Below are 22389 nucleotides of genomic sequence, written 5' to 3'. Positions count from 1 at the left end.
GACCATGCATACGAGGATTGGGGGTGAGGGGACCATGCGTACCAGGATTGGGGATGAGGGGACCGTGCATACCAGGATTGGGCATGAGGGAACCAAGCATACCAGGATTATATATGGGAAAAAAAGCTTCAGAAAAGACTATTGCTAGATCGATTAGGTCGACGATAGGTCTGACCTATATAGCACAAGGGAAGGTCCCTCCAGAAGGGTTGAGAGAGCATTCAACCCGATCAATGGCCACTTTATGGTCTGAGAAGGCGGGGGCCTCGGTGGAGCAGATATGTACTGCCGCAACATGGTCAAGCTTAAGTACATTCTCTAAACATTATAAACTAGATGTGTTAGCGGGTCAGAGAACGGCATTTGGTAGAAAGGTTCTCCATGCAGTAGTCCCTCCCTAACTCAATACTTTGGTATTCTCCATGGTGCTGTCAGGGGTACGTCCTGGAAAACGGTAACTAGACTTACTGGTAGTTGTATTTCCAGGAGTACATCCTGACAGCTCAGTTAGTTTCCCTCCCTTACTTGTTTATGTACAATGTGAAGTAACATTGGTATATAGAGTCGTAATAAATTTTGTTGCATCCATCCTGGTGTGGTACTTAGAAATACACTGAGGGGTGAAGGAAGGGGAGGGTTTTTAACCTCTCGGTGTTTCCTCTCCCTGAAACGATAAGAAGGACATCTTCCATGGTGCTGTCAGGATGTACTCCTGGAAATAAAATTACCGGTATGTCTAATTACCGTTTTTAGGGAACACGTGAACTATCAGTCAACAAATAAATGTTTTGCTTTTTCATCGGCTTATTGGTGGCATGATTTTAAACAGGCCAATGAAGAACTACAAAGATCTGCTAATTGGTGAACTTCTAGTAATCAGTTGTCCTCTGGCAAATTGGGGTTGGCAACAAATTTATGGAGCAAGCTGATTGGGTTTACATAACCTACAACCTAGAATACTGTGGTTGGTCATAGCTGCTGGCTGCTATTGAAAGCATAACAGGAATATGCCTACCACAGTTCAACTAAGATCTGTAAACCTCTTAGTGTCTCCTATGTGATGTATATACTGCAGAGTCTAAATGTCTTCTATGTGATGTATATACAGCAATCTCAGTCGATCCTATGTAATGTATACCACAGTCTCCTCTCGCCTATGTAGTGTACACCACAGTCTCCTCCTCTCCTTTGTGATGTATATAAAGCGGTCTCAGTGTCTCCTATGTGATATATACTGCAGTCTCTGTATCCTGTGTGTTTTATACAGCAGTCTGTGTTTCCTATGTGATGTATATACAGTACAGACCAAAAGTTTGGACACACCTTCTCATTTAAAAATTCTTCTGTATTTTCATGACTATGAAAATTGTACATTCACACTGAAGGCATCAAAACTATGAATTAAGACATGTGGAATTATATACTTAGCAAAAAAGTGTGAAACAACTGAAAATATGTCTTATATTCTAGGTTCTTCAAAGTAGCCACCTTTTGCTTTGATGACTGCTTTGCACACTCTTGGCATTCTCTTGATGAGCTTCAAGAGGTAGTCACCAGAAATGGTTTTCACTTCACAGGTGTGCCCCGTCAGGTTTAATAAGTGGGATTTCTTGCCTTATAAATGGGGTTGGGACCATCAGTTGTGTTGTACAGAAGTCAGGTGGATACACAGCTGATAGTCCTACTGAATAGACTGTTAGAATTTGTATTATGGCAAGAAAAAAGCAGCTAAGTAAAGAAAACGAGTGGCCATCATTACTTTAAGAAATGAAGGTCAGTCAGTGCGAAAAATTGGGAAAACTTTGAAAGTGTCCCCAAGTGCAGTTGCAAAAACCATCAAGCGCTACAAAGAAACTGGCTCACATGAGGACCGCCCCAGGACAGGAAGACCAAGAGTCACCTCTGCTTCTGAGGATACGTTTATCCGAGTCACCAGCCTCAGAAATTGCAGGTTAACAGCAGCTCAGATTAGAGACCAGGTCAATGCCACACAGAGTTCTAGCAGCAGACACATCTCTACAACAACTGTTAAGAGGAGACTTTGTGCAGCAGGCCTTCATGGTAAAATAGCTGCTAGGAAGCCACTGCTAAGGACAGGCAACAAGCAGAAGAGACTTGTTTGGGCTAAAGAACACAAGGAATGGACATTAGACCAGTGGAAATCTGTGCTTTGGTCTGATGAGTCCAAATTTGAGATCTTTGGTTCCAACCACCGTGTCTTTGTGCGACGCAGAAAAGGTGAACGATGGACTCTACATGCCTGGTTCCCACCGTGAAGCATGGAGGAGGAGGTGTGATGGTGTGGGGGTGCTTTGCTGGTGACACTGTTGGGGATTTATTCAAAATTGAAGGCATACTGAACCAGCATGGCTTCCACAGCATCTTGCAGCGGCATGCTATTCCATCCGGTTTGCGTTTAGTTGGACCATCATTTATTTTTCAACAGGACAATGACCCCAAACACACCTCCAGGCTGTGTAAGGGCTATTTGACCAAGAAGGAGAGTGATGGGGTGCTACGCCAGATGACCTGGCCTCCACAGTCACCGGACCTGAACCCAATCGAGATGGTTTGGGGTGAGCTGGACCGCAGAGTGAAGGCAAAAGGGCCAACAAGTGCTAAGCATCTCTGGGAACTCCTTCAAGATTGTTGGAAGACCATTTCCGGTGACCATCTCTTGAAGCTCATCAAGAGAATGCCAAGAGTGTGCAAAGCAGTCATCAAAGCAAAAGGTGGCTACTTTGAAGAACCTAGAATATAAGACATATTTTCAGTTGTTTCACACTTTTTTGTTAAGTATATAATTCCACATGTGTTAATAGTTTTGATGCCTTCAGTGTGAATGTACAATTTTCAAAGTCATGAAAATACAGAAAAATCTTTAAATGAGAAGGTGTGTCCAAACTTTTGGTCTGTACTGTACATTAGTGTCTCCTTTGTAATGACAACAGCAAACTGTCGGTGTATCCTATGTACATCAGTCTATCACCAGTTCCTGGTAATTGTTTTTCTTAGAGGTCTTTTTTTCAAATTTAGACTCTATACTAGACCAGTGATTCCTAGGAAAGCTTATTATTTTTTCTTTCTATTTTTTTAATACACACCATGTTAAGAATTGTAAAAACTAAAAGTTAGTGTTGCTCAGTGTCATTTCACCGTGTAATATTCTGAATATTTGTAAAGACTAAAGTGTTTAAGGCTGTGTTCACACGATGCGTATTTCATGCGTTTCCGCGGCGTTTTTGCAGTTGCGTAAACGCCGCGGAAACGCATGAAAAACGCATGGTAGAAGGGAAGCAATGTTCCCCAATGGAAATCCGCATGTGCTGTGCTCATGATGCGGATTTTTCCGCAGCGTTAACGCTGCGGTCAAAAATCCGCAGCATGTCAATTAATTTTGCGGAAACGCGGCGATTTCGCCGCCATTGACTTGCATTAGAACGCGCGAATTCCGCAAGACAGCATCTGTACTTGCGTAATTGGTGCGTTCTAATGTGCGGATGGTACCCGGGTGTGGAGGAGAGGAGAGTCTCATCCACACCCAGGTACCATTAAAAAAGCTGTAAAAAGAAGAATAAAATAAAAAATAATGTATTCTTACCTTCTGTCGGCCCGCGCAGCGCTCCCGCTTGGTTCCCGGCACTTTGCAGTGAGTTGTAGGACCTGCGGTGACGTCAGAGTCATGTGACGGGTCACGTGACGCTGACGTCGGCAGGTCTTTCAATTCAAAGTTGCCGGCAGCCGGGAGAACAGATTGAGCAGGACAGCGCGGGCGATCGGAGGTAAGTATATACACGCTCTCGGTTCACACTGTATAAATCCATGCTGTTTGCATGGATTTATATAGTGTGACCTAGTTATCAAGCACTTTCCAGGTGATGCTAACATCGCCTGGAAAGCGCTTGTCAATCTGCATGCGGAAACGCATGTGAATCTGCATGTGGATCCGCATGTATTCTGCAGGAAAAACGCATGCACAATCTGCATGCGTTTTTTCTGCCAGGGAGATGCAGAAATGATGCAGAAATTTTCTGCTTCATTTCTGCATCGTGTGCACATACCCTAACTTTTATTTAGTAAATTGAATTAATTATATTCAACTTTTTTAATCTTTCAGATAAAACTCTTCAAGAACAAGGTGTTTGCCACAATTTCAAGATTTTAGTCCTAGAGCTGAGCTACACTGAGGAAGAAGCCAGGAAACGCGTGCACAATGAAGAAAAGGAGAGAGAAGAGGAGGCACAGAAGGATGAGAGTGTGAAGAAAAAGATGATGCGCACAAGGAGAGGATTGGAGATCCTTGCAGAGAGAGGTATTCTTGTTTTATTTACATAAATACCAATTTACCATGAGTGCCCTGGGGATTAGTAAACTTGTCCTCGTGTGTGAGTGTATTACCAAATGTATTACCTTACATAGTCTGGAGGTGTGCTCTGGGTTATTGCCTTGTTACAACAAATATGATGCCATTAATTAGTGAAAACCTGATAGAAAAGCATGTTGTTGCAGAATGCTGTGGTTGCCATACTGGGTAAGTGTAATCACCAACAGTGTCACCAGCAAAGCACCCACACACCATCACACCTCCCCCTCCATGCTTCATGGTGGGCACCACACATACAGAAAAGGTGAACGGATGGTTTCTATATCTTACAAATACATAGCGATAGGTAGAAAAATCTCAAATTTTGACTCCTAAGACTGTACAGATTTCCACTGGTCTAATATCCAGACTTTGTGTTGCTTGGCCCATACAAGTCTCGTCTTGTTTGCAGTCTCCAGTAGTGGCTTCTTTGCAGCAGTTCGACCATAAAGTTGATGTTGAGATGTGTCTGCTACTTGTTGTCTGTGTATCACTTTTGAGGTCTGTTGTCTGTGGTGCTGTCGATTCGTGTTTTCTGAGGCTGACAACGCTGATGAGCCTATCCTCTGCAACTTAGGTAAATTTGGGTTTTTCTAAGTTTTTCTTTACTGAGCGCTTTCATGAGAGCTACTTTAAGGCCTGAGTCAGACGGCCGTCTATTCTCTCATGTGAAGGAATCAGGCCAATTATGCAAATAACACTTGGCTCATACTCTGTCAGAGTTTGAGCCGTGTGTCAGTGCGCTATGCACCGATCCTCTCGCATGAGAGAATCGCAGCACATGTGCGGAGGAGACTGAGAAAGTAATTTCGCCATCTCCTCCATTGCCGGGGTCCGCAGTAATCGGACTGCACTCTGATAACATCCGAGTGCAGTCCGATGTTTCACACACACACGTGATCCAGTTCTCAGATGCAGCATGCTGTGATTGTTTTCTCGAGCTGAATTGGCATGAGAAAATAATCACAGATCTGCACTGCCCCATAGTATAACATTGGGCCGAGTGCTGTCTGATAGAACATGGCATTGCACTCAGCCGTGTTATATTCTCGTGTAAGCGAGCACTTACATAGTAATTAATGGCTTTCATAACTTCATGGTTCTAGCATTTTTCCAGATTAACTGTCTGTCTTGTTTTACTGTAATGATGGACTGTCATTCTATTAATTTATTTGAGTGGTTCTTGTCATATTTTGGCTTATAACAGTAGTGCGATAGGGCTCAGCACTATATGGAACGATGTACCAACATTGCCTCTGCAAAATACACCCGATTGTCGCAAACACTTTTTATAGGCCGCTAATTCCATAAATAAACCTGTCCATTGGAAGCCATTACAGGTATCTACCTGAAGCTGCTTGAGAGAATGCCAAGGGTGTGTTAAGCTGTCATCAGAGTAAAAGGAAGGCACCTTGAAGAATCTCAAGTTTAAAGGGATTGTCCGGTCCAAATCGTTAAGTCTGCAGTCACTCTGTGTGACTGCCTCTCCTCGCTCCATACACTTGTATAGAGCAAGGCTACGCCCGACTAGTGGCACTGCCGTCTAGAGGGGGCGGCCTCGCTCTATACAAGTGTATGGAAGCGAGGCCACGGCCATTGGCCGGGATATGTATAACGCATACATACCCTCCAAACCGGCGAATCCCCGCAGCGCACAATGTGCGCACTCGGGGGGATTCATAAGTCTGCAGTCACACAGAATGACTGCAAATGTATCGATTTGCGCCAAACAACCCCTTTACGACCTATGGCGTATAGATAAAAAAATCTGCGTTTTTGATGCATTTTTGCCTGCAGATTTGCCATGCGCTTTTTCCAATGCATTGAATAGGAAAAACCCACAAATAATGGACATGCTGCTTCTTTTTCTGCACATGAAATTCAGTCAGGAAAAATCCTGATCACGTGCACAGGACTTGCAAATGTCTTAGGAAACCATGGGATAAGGTTTTTGGCCCATTTCTGCACGGAAAAAATGCACTGGGATCTCAGAATGACAAATCCCTGAGTAATCTTTGAGATAATCTGTGGCTTAGGCTGAGTGCCTCTTGAAGGGATGCAGATAAGTCATTTGACATGGGTGACTTTGCTATTAAATCCAATATTGCAGATCTGCCTTCAATCAGCATTGGTCACACTTGTCTCATGAAAAGGCACTGGGAGTTGCAAAAAAAATTGTGACAATCTGTTAATGCAGGAATTTTTCTTGTTCTTTTTGGAATGTGCACATTGTAGATTCAGACTCAAGGCAGCAAAACTGCTAAGGAACACACATGGAAACAAGGAGAAAGGAAACACATGTGAAACAAACCAGTGTTAACTAGTGATGAGCAAGCATGCTCGTTACTCGAGATTTACGAGCATGCTCAGGTGTTTTCCGAGTATCTTCGGCGTGCTCGGGTGTTATGTTTGAGTCACTCCGTGCTCATGATTTGCGACTGTTTGACAGCTTTAATACATGTGAGGAATGCCTGTTTGTTTACACCCGAGCACGCTGAAGATACTCGGCGAACACCCGAGCATGCTCGCCAAAAGGGGTAACAGAACATACTCACTCATCACTAGTGTTAACCCCTTCACGACCTTGAGATTTTCCATTTTTGTTTTTTTGCTCCCCTTCCTCCCAGAGCTATAACTTTTTTTCTTTTTCCGTCAATTTTTCCTTGTGAGAGCTTGTTTTTTGCGGGATGAGTTCTACTTTTGAACGACACCATTGATTTTACCCTATAATGTATTGGAAAATGGGAAAAAATTCCAAGTGCGGTGAAAGTGCAATTCCACAATTATTATTATTTTTTTTTACCATGTTCACTAAATCCTAAAACTGACCTGCCATTCTAATTCTCCAGGTCATTACGAGCTCGTAGACACCAAACATGTGTAGGATCTTTTTTATTTAAATGGGGGGAAAAAATCCAAAGTTTGTAAGAAAAAAAACAAACAAAAAAATGACACCATTTTCTGATACCCCTAGCGACTCCATTTTTCGGTATCTGGGGCCGAGTGAGGGCTTATTTTTTGCTCGCTGAGCTGACGTTTTTACTGATACCATTTTGGAGTAGATACGGTGTTTTGATCGCCCGTTATTGCAATGTTGCGGTGACCAAAAAAACGAATTCTGTTTTTTTTATTTTTTTACTCGTTACACCGTTTACCTAACAGATTAATTATTTTCATATTTTGATAGATCGGGCGATTCTGAACGCGGCGATACCTAATATGTGTATTTGGTGCGGAGGTGCAGAAACGCTGCAGAAATTTCTGCAAGCAATTCTTGATCATCTGGCTTTAGTGCAAAAAACAGTTGTGGTATTTGTGTATAACTATACCTATTTTGACTCAAGGTGAGAAATTGAATTCACATTGTCCGGCGTCCGGTCCAGTCCTGTATGGCAGCCGCCGGTCTTGACTTCTTTATCCTGCTTTTTGGGGAGGGGGCTCTTGCTTTGTAGGTACAACGACGACATGACACTTTAAGGCCTAGTATTCGCCAGAGGCTTCCAGGATGACTGTGCACAGGAGTTAACACCGACTGCCATGGACGATTGGACCGGACGCCGGACAGGGCTGCGCGAATTAAATTGTGTAAATAATTTTGACATCTTAATCGTTTTTTTTTCTGCTAATATGATTTTTAAAATCAGATCTGCCAGCAGATTTAGAAACACATACTGCATACATTATTAAATAGATCTTAAATATGACCAGACTGGTGTACTTACTTTGAAGGTCCATGTCAGAATGGCTATTAAAAAATTATTTTTGAAAGTTTCCCTGCCTAATATTAAAATGATTACTCCTCTAGATGGGCTAATTTCAGTTTAAGGATTATACAATCAGTCAGACATTGATTTTGCAAAGTAAATACACCTGCTTCATTTGGTCTGGCTAGTCTATTTAATCGTGCATGAGGCTTGTATTATGCAATCTGGTGACAAATCCATTTTAATGCTGACTTTCTCACATCAGAAAAAGTAACATTGTAACATATTGCAGGACCGATACATAATACACATAAACTTAGGGCAGGTCAGTATTCAGTATTTCTACCAGATCTGTGCTTTATTGTGATAAATTCAGTCTGGAAAGTGTAGTCAAGTTTTCATACAACTTTTGTGCTTGTTTGTAAATTGTTTAGCTTCGTGGGACACAAAGTAACCAAACTTGTAAGTGGACAACACCATGTTCTGCTGGGAAAGGCTCGTATTAGACGTGTTTCTGGAGTCAACTTGAATATTTCAGTAATTGTTGGCAACAACTTGCACAGTTTTTGCCATTTTAGTATTTTTATCCATTCCCTAGAGGAATTGCCAGTAGAGTTTTAAGGAACATCAGATTTCTATAGTAAGAAAAACTTAATGCATTTTATTTGTGTTGTATATGTTAAAGGGAAAATAACCTTTTGTTAAAATTAGGTTTCATGTTAACTACCTCTAGTCCGCCCATAGACGATAAACATCCAGGCGTTCCACATGGTTTCCTAAAACGTCACTACAGAGCAGCTGCATGTGATGGTGCGGGAGCAGGGAGCCAGCTGTCAGACCCACCAGACTTCCCTTAGTGAAGGCAGAGACTGTTTATTACCATCTCTGTCTTCCCTATCGGCACTACCTCCATACACAGCGGTCCTGTGATCGCTGGGTGTGGGGAGGGGCCAGGAGCTGTTGGGTCATAGGAGACACAGATACCTCTACTATACAGCCAGATGCAAAAATTATTTGAATATCTGAGAAAATATTTTACATCTATTCCATTATTATTATTATTATTATTTATTTATTTTATAAAATTTAGAAGTCTTGACATTTTGACACTGGCCACTAGTGATAATACTAAGCTCCTGTACAGATGATTTTTCAGCAGTCCCATTGTCATCACAATAACAGGTAACCCCTTCATATTCAGTGGTTAATAGGTAACAGTAGCAGTAATGCAGTTCAATCTTCATATACTGAATGCTTGCATACATCTTAGCTCTTACTGAGGCTGCTGTTGTTGTGTATCTCTACATATATTTGTTTTCCATTTTTTAATTCTTGCTTTCTCAACTTTTTTCGCTGAATGGTACAGCCAGGAAAACTTATTCTTTAGAAACCCAAAAAACATGGTCAACTACGTTATTTTTTCACATCCAAAAAAAAATCAATGTGATGTAAACTTGATAAATTGTAGTCAAAACAACATTTTTTTTTATCACTATGTTCTTCCCATCTTAGTCTATGGATACGCTGCCATATAGATCTAAATAGAGTTTCTTTTGCAGTCCAGGCGTGTACGTCCAGTGGAAAGCACTATATATACATATACAGTCATATGAAAAAGTTTGGGCACCCCTATTAATCTTAAGCTTAATGTTTTATAAAAATTGGTGTTTTTGCAACAGCTATTTCAGTTTGATATATGTAATAACTGTTGGACACAGTAATGTTTCTGCCTTGAAATGAGGTTTATTGTGCTAACAGAAAATGTGCAATCTGCATTCAAACAAAATTTGACCGGTGCATAAGTATGGGCACCCTTATCATTTTCTTGTTTTAAATACTCCTGCCTACTTTTTACTGACTTACTAAAGCACTTTTTTTGGTTTTGTAACCTCATTGAGCTTTGAACTTTATAGCCAGGTGTATGCAATCTTGAGAAAAGCTACTTAAAGTGGCCACTTGCAAGTTGTTCTCCTGTTTGAATCTCCTCTGAAGAGTGGCATCATGGGCTCCTCAAAACAACTGTCAAATGATCTGAAAACAAAGATTATTCAACATAGTTGTTCAGGGGAAGGATACAAAAAGCTGTCTCAGAGATTTAACCTGTCAGTTTCCACTATGAGGAACATAGTAAGGAAATGGAAGAACATAGGGACAGTTCTTGTTAAGGCCAGAAGTGTCAGGACAAGAAAAACATCAGAAAGGCAGAGAAGAAGAATGGTGAGATCAGTCAAGGACAATCCTCAGACCACCTCCAGAGAGCTGCAGCATCAACTTGCTGCAGATGGTGTCACTGTGCATCGGTCAACTATACAACGCACTTTGCACAAGGAGAAGCTGTATGGGAGAGTGATGCGAAAGAAGCCGTTTCTGCAAGTACGCACAAACAGAGTCGGCTGAGGTATGCAAAAGCACATTTGAAGAAGCCTATTTCTTTTTGGAAGAAGGTCCTGTGGACTGATGAAACCAAGATTGAGTTGTTTGGTCATACAAAAAGGCGTTATGCATGGTGGCAAAAAAACACAGCATTCCAAGAAAAACACTTGCTACCCACAGTAAAATTTGGTGGAGGTTCCATCATGCTTTGGGGCTGTGTGGTCAATGCCGGCACTGGGAATCTTGTTAAAGTTGAGGGACGCATGGATTCCACTCAGTATCAGCAGATTCTTGGCAATAGTGTTCAAGAATCAGTGATAAAGTTGAAGTTACGCAGTGGATGGATCTTTCAGCAAGACAATGATCCAAAACACCGCTCCAAATCTACTCAGGCATTCATGCAGAGGAACAATTACAATGTTCTAGAATGGTCATCGCAGTCCCCAGACCTGAATATCATTGAACATCTGTGGGATCATTTGAAGAGGGCTGTCCATGCTCGGCGACCATCAAACTTAACTGAACTGGAATTGTTTTGTAAAGCGGAATGGTCAAAAATACCTTCATCCAGGATCCAGGAACTCATTAAAAGCTACAGGAAGCGACTAGAGGCTGTTATTTTTGCAAAAGGAGGATCTACTAAATATTAATGTCACTTTTCTGGTGAGGTGCCCATACTTATGCACCTGTCAAATTTTGTTTGAATGCAGATTGCACATTTTCTGTTAGTACAATAAACCTCATTTCAAGGCAGAAACATTACTGTATCCAACAGTTATTACATATATCAAACTGAAATAGCTGTTGCAAAAACACCAATTTTTATAAAACATTAAGCTTAAGATTAATAGGGGTGCCCAAACTTTTTCATATGACTGTGTATATATATATATATATATATATATATATATATATATATATATATGTATGTATATGTGATCCCAGCCATATCTTGTCCTGATCCTCCTATTCATAGGTCAGAGCTGCATTCACCGTTTTACACACTCCATGGTCTCTTTCTACTGATCTTTCTTCTCGACCACAGCTGCTACACCAGGGACTGTTTAGCGGTGTAGGAAATCGTGACTTCCATCACTGAGGTCGGCGTTCAGTGTGTGACACAATGTGTTTGTCCCGTTACCAATAGCTGGAGTTGTTATTGGAGCTCCGGACTATAATACAACTTGTTACTACAAGGTAGATCATGGCTCCTGAAAGAATGTAACTCCTATGATGTTTTTCAACAGGGGAAAGCGCAGATCCAGATACCACCCCATACCTGGAAATAGCAAACCAAACGGGACGTTCCATCAATATGCCTAAAGCAGCAAAAAAGGTAGGATCAACCTCCATAAGGGTAACATAATTTAAAGGGGCTGACTTTATAAGTCTCTTTCATCTGAACTGCCATAGATAAGCACTTTACTAAATAGTTTGCTTTCCCAAATCCTTCTGTAATCTGAGCTACTTTCCTGGTCATATGGTGTCTGGTTAAGAATCCTCTGACTTTAATGTCACATCAAAATATCCCCTAGTTTCTGGCTCAGGAAATTGACGGGAATTGTCGTGTCTTCATTCAGCAGAGCCCACCCCGTTCCTGTGCATGCTGCTGTAGACACAGCTCTCCCTGCAGATACACCTCCCCCTTATCTGTATGCATACAGCTGGGTGTATAGGAAATATAATTACATGTATTTCTCGCTATGTCCCCAGCCATGCATCCATCCATCCACTCACCCATTTATCAGTCCACACATGATGATATATGTAGTCAGAAGGGAGCAAAGTAGGGAAGTGATGGCTGTGACAGCAGAGCCGATGTCAGGGCGCAGGAAACACAACAGAATGGCATGAAACAACATGAAAACTGTCAGAAAAGGTATCTTTAGGGGCATTATCCTTAGGAATTTATGTCAAAACCAGTAACTGAGTCAGGGTAGTGGGCAACATCTCTAATGTGTTTTTTTTTTCTATTGCTGGATTGGTGTCACTAATCTAAGTTCTTTGTCCCTGTATTATACTTACCATCCGCCGTCTTCATCTGTGCCGCTCCGGTCGGTCTTCTGCAGGTTGTGACCTGCCGAATCCTGGGTGATCCGGAATTTACTATTCAATGTAAGTCTATGACAACTAGAATGAGGCTCTCATAGACTTGCATTGAGAGCTTGTGACCATTACCTCTGACTTCTAGTCAGTCAGGAGCTGCGGTCACAAAATAGCAGCGCAGGACCAGAGCGGCTCTGGGAGCAGCAGAAGACGGTGGTTATGAAGTACAATGCTACAGTCAGCACCACTCCAGCGTTTTGTTTTTTTTCAGCGCTGGAGTTGCACTATAAGGGCTCGCTCACACTGGCGAGTAATGCGGAAGCATGAGAAAAAAATCGCAGTATGCTGCAATTGGCGGGGTATCATGCACGGCATGCTCCCATTCAAGTCAATGAGTGCATGCAAAACATCGGACTTCTTCTCCTCCTCCCCTGTAATCCGATTCTCGCACGCGAGAGGATCAGATCACAGTAGCATGACACTCTGCTCACACTCGCAGCAGAGTTTGAGCCGAATGTCATTAGCATATCGCATCTGATGCTCTCGCATTGGATGCTATACACTAATTTGACCCCGGCCTAACTATAAGCCCCCTGTTCCCGTTCTTGTACTCACTTTCCGGCAGCTTCACCTTTTACCAACGCTGCTCTGGTCCCGCTGCCAAATCCTGTGTCCATAACTTCTGACTGGCCAGAAGTCAGGAGTTACGTCACAAGAGTTCAATGTAAGTCTATGAGAGCCAGAAGGAGGGTCTGATAGAGATGTATGGACAAGTGACCTCCGGCGCGCTCCATGGAGCACTGGAGCTGCTGGCACGTCACTTTTCGCCGGAGACCGGTGGAAGCGATACTGGAAAAGGATGAAGGAGGCGGCATGTGAGTATGAGACAGGGGCAGGGGAATTGCATTTATATCACCACTCCAGCGAGGCAATAAAAAATAATCCTGGAGTGGAGCTTTAAATTGAAACCCAGCGCTGCAATAAAAATAAAAAACCGCTGGAGTGGTGATTTTAAGAAAAAAAAATACTATTTTAATCTATTCTCATTTGTTATTTTTGTGATCTGTTAATTAAACAAACTAAAGATCCTGGAACAATAATATAATTCCAACATGGGGAATAATTGTGCTTTAGTTAAAATTACAACAGTATCATATTCTAATATTACAACCTGTAGCATAATAATTCAAATTTAATATCACTGCTTTCTGTACATTCCCGAGATCTCGTGATTTCAGTCTATGCCACAAGGGTCTATGTAGGAATAATGAGGGGGCTTGCACATCAGTAGTCTGACACCATACAGGAGCCGATCACAGACAGACACCTAACTGCATCATAACCGCGCTCAGGGGAAAGGCTTCAGAGAGCCTATGTGCGTATGAAGCTGTTGTGTGTAAAACTATTCCTTGCTTGCACATTTCAGACATCTAATATGGATGATATACTATTTTATCATTTCTACAATGTTATTGTTAGAGCACTTACGGAAATTTGATACGATGAAGGACCTGGAAGACTTTCGTAGCCTGGAAAGACTGACCATATAATTACTCACAATATGTCAGTACTCAGATTTGGCAAACGTCTGCCATTTAAACTTTGAGTAATGGTTATAATTTCCCTTCCAGGGTCTGTTTGCTATTGTATTTTCTGCAAATTTTTTTTTTGTGCCACTTATCACCAGTGTAAAAATGAACATTTCTGACCGCTCTGTTACAAAACTTCTCCCCAGGCTCTGATGCTGGCTATGGGATATCATGAAAGGGGAAGAGCATTCCTGAAGAGAACAGAATATGCTTCAGCATTGCCTTTCTTACTGGATGCAGACAAACATTTCTGGTAAAAGCTGATTCATTCTTATCTGTTTACAATGTTACAAGTTCCCTTCTATTTTTTTCTGTAAGATTTTAATCCCCTCTGAGTTGAAGGAACTGTGAAATAAAGTGATAGACGTTAGTTCATAAACTAATTATGATGGTGAAAATCTAATAAAGTATTAAAGGGGTACTTTTTTTCTCTCATCTTAGCATCCTGTCCTTTGTGCTGCTGCACTCTTTTTAAAGGGGTTTTCCCACAAACAAAGTTAATTTTAAAGTTGATTTTAATCAATACATCTTGGAATAATACTAATTTCCACGTTTGGATGTGTTTAAAAAAATGTTCCTGTGGTGAGATAATCTTATATATGTGCCCCTGCTGTGTACTGTGTAATGGCTGTGTCTGACCGTACAGGAACATGATCTGATCATACCACATCTCCTGGGCAGGGGGGAAGCAAAAGAGTATAAAGACATTACAGCATACCTGGTATGAGCCCCCACATAGCCTCTTAAATACAGTATCAGCCCTTACATAGCCTCCTATATACAGTTTAAGCCCTCACATAGCTTCAGTATAAACAGTATGAGCCCACACATTGCCTCCCTATATACAGTTTGAGCTCACACATGGCCTCCTATGTACAGTATGAGCCCCCACATGGCCTCCTATGTACAGTATGAGCCCCCACATGGCCTCCTATGTACAGTATGAGCCCCCCACATGGCCTCCTATGTACAGTATGAGCCCCCCACATAGCCTCCTATGTACAGTATGAGCCCCCACATAGCCTCCTATGTACAGTATGAGCCCCGAACATAGCCTCCTATGTACAGTATGAGCCCCCCACATAGCCACCTATGTACAGTATGAGCCCCCCACATGGCCTCCTATGCACAGTATGAGCCCCCACATAGCCTCCTATGTACAGTATGAGCCCCCACATAGGCTATGTGGGGGCTCATACTGTACATAGGAGGCTCATACTGTACATAGGAGGCTATGTGGGGGCTCATACTGTACTGAGGAGGCTATGTGGGGGCTCATACTGTACATAGGAAGATATGTGGGGGCTCATACTGTACATAGGAGGCTATGTGGGGGCTCATACTGTACATAAGAGGCTCATACTGTACATAGGAGGCTATGTGGGGTCTCATACTGTACATAGGAGGCTATATGGGGGCTCATACTGTACATAGGAGGCTATGTGGGGGCTCATACTGTACATAGGAGGCTCATACTGTACATAGGCTATATGGGGGCTCATACTGTACATAGGAGGCTATGTACAGTATGAGCCTCCTATGTACAGTATGAGCCCCCACATAGCCTCCTATGTACAGTATGAGCCCCCATATAGCCTCCTATGTACAGTATGAGACCCCACATAGCCTCCTATGTACAGTATGAGCCTCCTATGTACAGTATGAGCCCCCACATAGCCTCCCTATATACAGTTTGAGCCCCCACATGGCCTCCTATGTACAGTATGAGCCCCCACATGGCCTCCTATGTACAGTATGAGCCCCCACATGGCCTCCTATGTACAGTATGAGCCCCCCACATGGCCTCCTATGTACAGTATGAGCCCCCCACATAGCCTCCTATGTACAGTATGAGCCCCCACATAGCCTCCTATGTACAGTATGAGCCCCGAACATAGCCTCCTATGTACAGTATGAGCCCCCCACATAGCCACCTATGTACAGTATGAGCCCCCCACATGGCCTCCTATGCACAGTATGAGCCCCCACATAGCCTCCTATGTACAGTATGAGCCCCCACATAGGCTATGTGGGGGCTCATACTGTACATAGGAGGCTCATACTGTACATAGGAGGCTATGTGGGGGCTCATACTGTACTGAGGAGGCTATGTGGGGGCTCATACTGTACATAGGAAGATATGTGGGGGCTCATACTGTACATAGGAGGCTATGTGGGGGCTCATACTGTACATAAGAGGCTCATACTGTACATAGGAGGCTATGTGGGGTCTCATACTGTACATAGGAGGCTATATGGGGGCTCATACTGTACATAGGAGGCTATGTGGGGGCTCATACTGTACATAGGAGGCTCATACTGTACATAGGCTATATGGGGGCTCATACTGTACATAGGAGGCTATGTACAGTATGAGCCTCCTATGTACAGTATGAGCCCCCACATAGCCTCCTATGTACAGTATGAGCCTCCTATGTACAGTATGAGCCCCCACGTAGCCTCCTATGTACAGTATGAGCCCCCATATAGCCTCCTATGTACAGTATGAGACCGCACATAGCCTCCTATGTACAGTATGAGCCTCTTATGTACAGTATGAGCCCCCACATAGCCTCCTATGTACAGTATGAGCCCCCACATAGCCTCCTATGTACAGTATGAGCCCCCACATAGCCTCCTATGTACAGTATGAGCCTCCTATCTACAGTATGAGCCCCCACATAGCCTCCCATGTACAGTATGAGCCTCCCATGTACAGTATGAGCCCCCACATAGCCTCCTATGTACAGTATGAGCCCCCCACATAACCTCTTTAAAGGAAACTTGTCACGTCCTTTTTCAATATTAAACTGCCCCCAATGTCTTGCTAGTGATGCATTGTGCATCACTAACATGGTCTTCTCAAGCAAAACTTCCCACTATTTATCTAAAAAAAAAAAAATAATAATACACTTTTTATCTTTAGGTGATTGCATCATATACCTTCCTTTTCAGTCATCGGGGTGGCACTTTCTATCCTTGCTCATGTATCTGGTCAGTGTCATCACTACCAGTGTCCATGCGAGAACTACAGGGGATTGACCAAATGCATATTGGTTGCTTTTTGCTTTATCTTCTTTCCTGCTGTTGGCTAAACTTCCCATTCCTTAAAGTTAGAGATTTGACAAACACAAGACCCAAGTGTGTCAGACAGCAGCACTTCTCCTTGGGACTGTTTGTCCAGTGATGGAGTGAAACCAGGGCTGATACAGAGGCTTTCTAATCTGTGTTTACTTGTGCTTTTATAATTTCCCTGTAAAGCCCCCGTCTCACATAGCGAGATCGCTAGCGATATCACTGCTGTGTCACGGTTTTGGTGACGCAACAGCGACCTCACCAGCGATGTCGCTATGTGTGACACTTTGCAGCGATCAGGCCCCTGCTGTGAGGTCGCTGATCGCTGCAAAGTGTCCTGGACCATTTTTTGGTCGTTGCTCTCCCGCTGGTCAGCACACATCGCTGTGTGTGACCAGCGGGAGCAGCGATCAGGCTGGTAACTATGGTAAACATCGGGTTACTAGGAGCACACGCGCACCTAGTAACCCGTTGTTTATCATGGTTACGAGCCTGCTAAAGTGAGCGGTAACCTCCCGCTCACTGTAGCAGAGTGGTAACCATGATAAACAACGGGTTACTAGGTGCGCGTGTGCCCCTAGTAACCCGATGTTTACCATAGTTACCAGCCTGCTCCTGCTTCAACAGGCTGGTAACCTGGAGCAGGACATCGTGGAAAGATTCTTTCCACGATGTCGCTGCTCCCCTGATCGTTGGTGAGCCTGCCTGTTTGACAGCTCACCAGCGACCACATAGCGACGCAGCAACGATCCCTGACAGGTCGTATCGTTGTCGGGATCGTTGCAGCGTCGCTAAGTGTGACGGGGCCTTTACTCTCTAATAAGCTGCTTTCTTGCTTCCTGTGGATGAAATGCTATCTCCCTTATTTTGTGCCTTCCAGTGATTGCGGAACAGATCTGCTAAGTTCAGTGGATAATTATGCTGTCCTGCAGCTTGATATTGTGTGGTGCTACTTCCGCTTGGGGCAATTAGACTGCCTGGATGATGCCGACTCCAAGCTCAATATCTCACAGAGATGCTTCAACAAATGCTATGGAGAAAACCACGAAAGACTGGTCAACATTAAAGTATGTTGGAAACTCCACATTGTATTGTGATATCAGGTGACAGATCCACTTTTTGAATAAATTGCAGACATTATTAGGCTATGTTCCCATGATGCAGAAATGCTCCGGAATTTTTCCTGAGCGTTTCTGCATCTCCCTGGCAGAAAAAACGCATGCGGATTGTACATGCGGATTGTACATGCGGATTGTACATGCGGATTGTACATGCGTTTTTCCTGCCAGGGACATGCGGATGTGAAGCGTTCTTCACTTGCATTTCTGCATGCGGGTTATCAAGCGCTTTTCCAAGCGATTTTAGCATCACTTGGAAAGTGCTTGTCAACTTGGTCACACTATATAAATCCATGCTACCGGCATATATAGTGTGACCGAAAGAATGGTAAAAAATAAATCTATACTTACCTTCTGATGGCCCCCGGTGTCGCTGTCTTTATCCAATGCGTCCTGGCTTGCCGGCAGCTCGCGGTAGACTAAAGGACCTGCCGACGTCAGCTGTCGCGTGACCCGTCACATGACTAAATGACGTCACCGCAGGTCCTTGAGTCCACCGCGAGCTGCTGGCAAGCCAAGACGCATCGGATAAAGACACCGGAGCCATCAGAAGGTAAGTATAATGTATATTTTTTATTTTATTCTTTTTTTTTAACAGGTTCTATGGTACCCGGGTCCGGAGGAGAGTCTCCTCTTCACCTGATCCGGGTACCATCCGCTCATTGAAACGCATGGAATGCTCATCTGCAGATGCAGTGATGCGGATGTCCTGCGTTCCAATGCAAGTCAATGGCGGCGAAAACGCCGCATTTCCGCAAGATAATTGGTAGTGCTGCGGATTTTTCCGCATTGATAATCCGCAGTGGAAATTTCCGCAGCATGTGCACAGCACATGCGGATTATCATTGGGGAACATGGCAAACATTCTACCAAGCGTTTTTTAAGCGTTTCTGCAGCGGAATTGCTGCTGCGGAAACGCTTAAAAAACACATAGTGGGCACACAGCCTTAAATGTAAAAACCAAAGACAGAAACATAATAAGCAAATACCCTGCAATAAATAAAGAGCAATAGTGCATGAAATAATATATGGAACTTAGTTAACATAATTTTGATCAAAATAATGCAAAAGCCATCCTACCATATCACGGTAACTGTCCCTAATAGAGTCACCGTGACGGGGTGGACTGGCATTTATTGCAGGGTATTTGCTTATTATGTTTGTCTTTGTTTTTTTTTTTCTGTTTACTGGCCAGGTGTGAACATGCACTTATGTGCTGCATGCACGCCAATTTATATCCCAGTTCAGATTACTAGGTTTTTTAGTTAGTGTGCATCTTGTGGATATAAAGGCTCGGCCTGCCTTTTCCTTGAGCTATCCGGGCTCAGTCTTTCTCAGCCCTTATCCATATGCATGTCACTTGACAGACTGTAAGGTTTTAAATATTAGAGTTAGGACTGTCCCTAATAGGGTCACCATGACATGGTGGGTTGGCTTTTGCATTATTTTAACCAAAAAATTTTAACGAAGTACTCTATATTATTTTCATGCACTATTGGGCTGCGTGCCCACGATGCGTTTTTCATGCGTTTCCGCTGCGGAGTTTCCGCAGCGGAAACGCATCAAAAACGCATGGTAATCCGCACCCCATGGTCCCCAAAGGCATTCCGCAATGTCAATGCACATGCTGCGTTTTTTTCTGCAGCGCTCATAAATCCGCAGCATGTTCATTAATTTTGCGGAATCGGAGCCATTGACTTGCATTGAGGCGCATATAATGCGCGTCTGTTCATTTGTACACGCGGATTATATGCGATTCAATGTGCGGATGGTACCCAGGTCTGGAGGAGAGAAGACTCTCATCCAGACCTGGGTACCATTCTACCTGTGAAAAAAAGAATAAAATAACAAATAAAGTTTATATTCACCTGTCCGGCGGCTTCTCTCTGCATGCCGGCAGCGCTCAAGGACCTTCGGTGACGTGAGTCATGTGACCGCAGGCCCTTCACCGCTGTGTCTCGCGATATGCCGGCAGCCAGGAACCTGACAGGAACGAGCGCTGCAGCACACGCCGGGGCGTCGGGGGTGAGTATAGCTTTATTTTAAGCATTGTTTTACGGTCACACTATATAAATCCATGCTGTTTGCATGGATTTATATAGTGTGACCTAGTTGTCAAGCACTTTCCAAGTGATGCTAATCGTCTGGAAAGCGCTTGTCAAACTGCATGTGGAAACGCATGTGAATCCGCATGTATTCTGCAGGAAAAACGCATGCACAATCTGCATGCTTTTTTTCTGCCAGGGGGATGCAGAAATGCTGTAGAAATTTTCTGCTTCATTTCTGCATCGCGGGCACATAGCCTTGCTGTTAATTTATTTATTTATTGCAGGGTATTTGCTTAATATGTTTCTGTCTTTGTTTTTTTCTGTTTACTGGCCAGGTGTGAACATGCACTTATGTGCTGTGTGCACGCCAATTTATATCCCAGTTCAGATTTCTAGGTTACATTATTAAATGTGTCTACTATTCCTGATGAGGCTGGTGTACTTACTTTGAACATTCATGTCAGAAGGGCTGTAAAATCCTTCTTCAAAGTTTCCCTCTGATTCTAGAATGAGGATTTTTTTTAAGTTCAACTCCTCTTTATTTCAAGATTATACAAGCCATTCTGTTCAGGCTTTTCAAAGTAAATATGCCAGCCTCATCAGGTCAGAGAGCTCACTTTAATAATGCATACAGCTTGTATTGTGAAAAATCTTCTTTTAAAGGGAATCTGCCAGCAGGATTAACCCTCCTAAGCCCAGTACATGGGCATGCAGGTCATAGGCATATAATGAAACTTTGATATCTGTGATTCAAGGTCTTGTTCCTCAGAAATCCACATTTTTCTTATATGCAAATGTTCTGTTCTATCACACAGTGCTGCAGTTTCCATTTCACAGGCAGCCAGTGTGGGGAAAGGGCAGTACAGTAGAGCTGACGGCTCAGAGAAGACTACTGCAAATGTGTTTGTAATGAGACAAGGGTCAACTCTGCTGTCCTGTGTTAGTTATAATCTGGCACAACTCTGCAGCAGAGCTGACAGCACTAAGAGGACAAGTGCTGCTGCAAATGTTTGTAATGAGTCAAAGTTCACTTCTGCTTTATCATTTTATTCAACCTTTGTATGACCTGCATGCCCATATACACGACTTAGGAAGGTGGATCCCACTGACAGATTCCCTTTAAAATATAGGTCAGCCTTTTGAGTCCCAATTTACAGATTATATATAATAAGTTGAGTGACTGCATTACTTGTGCTAACATCTCCCACTGTGGTGGCTTCACTGGGTGGGTCGGCGGACCTCTTTCCAGACATTTCTGGCATTCCCTGTATTCCTTGTAGTAGCCTAGTCTGGATAGCTCCTTTTTAGCTTGAATCTTAGTTTTCCATAACAGTTTATAGAGGTCAGATGATTGTCTCGTTTTGTAACCTCCTCTTGTATATGACGCAGAGTGCACTGCTTCATTGTGTGTTAGTGTGCTTTCACATTGCGTTTAGTACACGCTCGGTGGTCCTGTCGGGGCTTACATCAGGACTTCCCCCGGCCCTCCGCAGAATGGAATTCGGACATGTGCCTGGAGGGGCCATAGACTACTGTACTTCGGAGGTTATGTGCGGGCTCATCATTTTCGAGCGTATACACCTTCTGGAGGTGGACACTCGGACATAGTAGGTGTCCTACTCTAGTAGGCGTACTAGCTCAAAAATAATGCATGACAGAGCGCATGTTCTCTCTGCTGGCACCATCATAGTTTATGGCCCCTTCTGAATTCTGTTTTTGGGGGGAGGGGGTTCGGACGTATGCCCCGAAGGGGCCACCGATTGTGTATTGTGTGAAAGCACCCTTGGGTGTCCTGGAATTATTGTCCCCTGACAAAGCCATGTGAACCTTTATATCAGCTAAGCTTTATGTCCACAGTGTATTATAACGTCCACATTACTATTTCCCATTCTTATTATTTATCAGAAAAGACTTAATCTGCAGTAGGAGGGGTTTTCTGGGAAGGAAAGGATTCTTCTAAGTGTTTAGTTTGGAGCTTATAACAATATGCATTTTAAAAAAGAGTTTGGCAAATCAGAAAAACAATTCAGGGGGCTGTTTCTAATGTGCTCTAGTATAAATGTGACATTTAAT

At 43.2% G+C, this 22389-nt stretch overlaps 1 protein-coding gene across 1 annotated transcript in view; it reads left to right on the top strand.

Annotated features, from left to right (window-relative positions):
- Positions 1 to 22389, top strand: part of NUB1 (negative regulator of ubiquitin like proteins 1) — an 86250-nt gene that overhangs the window by 27995 nt on the left and 35866 nt on the right. The window contains exons 6-9 of the mRNA XM_073677726.1: positions 4118 to 4312; positions 11688 to 11776; positions 14222 to 14328; positions 18031 to 18217. Coding sequence (XP_073533827.1) covers positions 4118 to 4312; positions 11688 to 11776; positions 14222 to 14328; positions 18031 to 18217 — 578 coding nt within the window. The remainder of the gene's footprint in view (positions 1 to 4117; positions 4313 to 11687; positions 11777 to 14221; positions 14329 to 18030; positions 18218 to 22389) is intronic.

Source organism: Phyllobates terribilis, unplaced genomic scaffold (assembly GCF_046119375.1).
Source record: "Phyllobates terribilis strain yellow unplaced genomic scaffold, ASM4611937v1 Scaffold_4__5_contigs__length_816908805, whole genome shotgun sequence".
Taxonomy (NCBI): Eukaryota; Metazoa; Chordata; class Amphibia; order Anura; family Dendrobatidae; genus Phyllobates; species Phyllobates terribilis.
The sequence above is the reverse complement of the archived record's forward strand: the minus strand, read 5'-3'. Positions and strand labels throughout refer to the sequence as shown.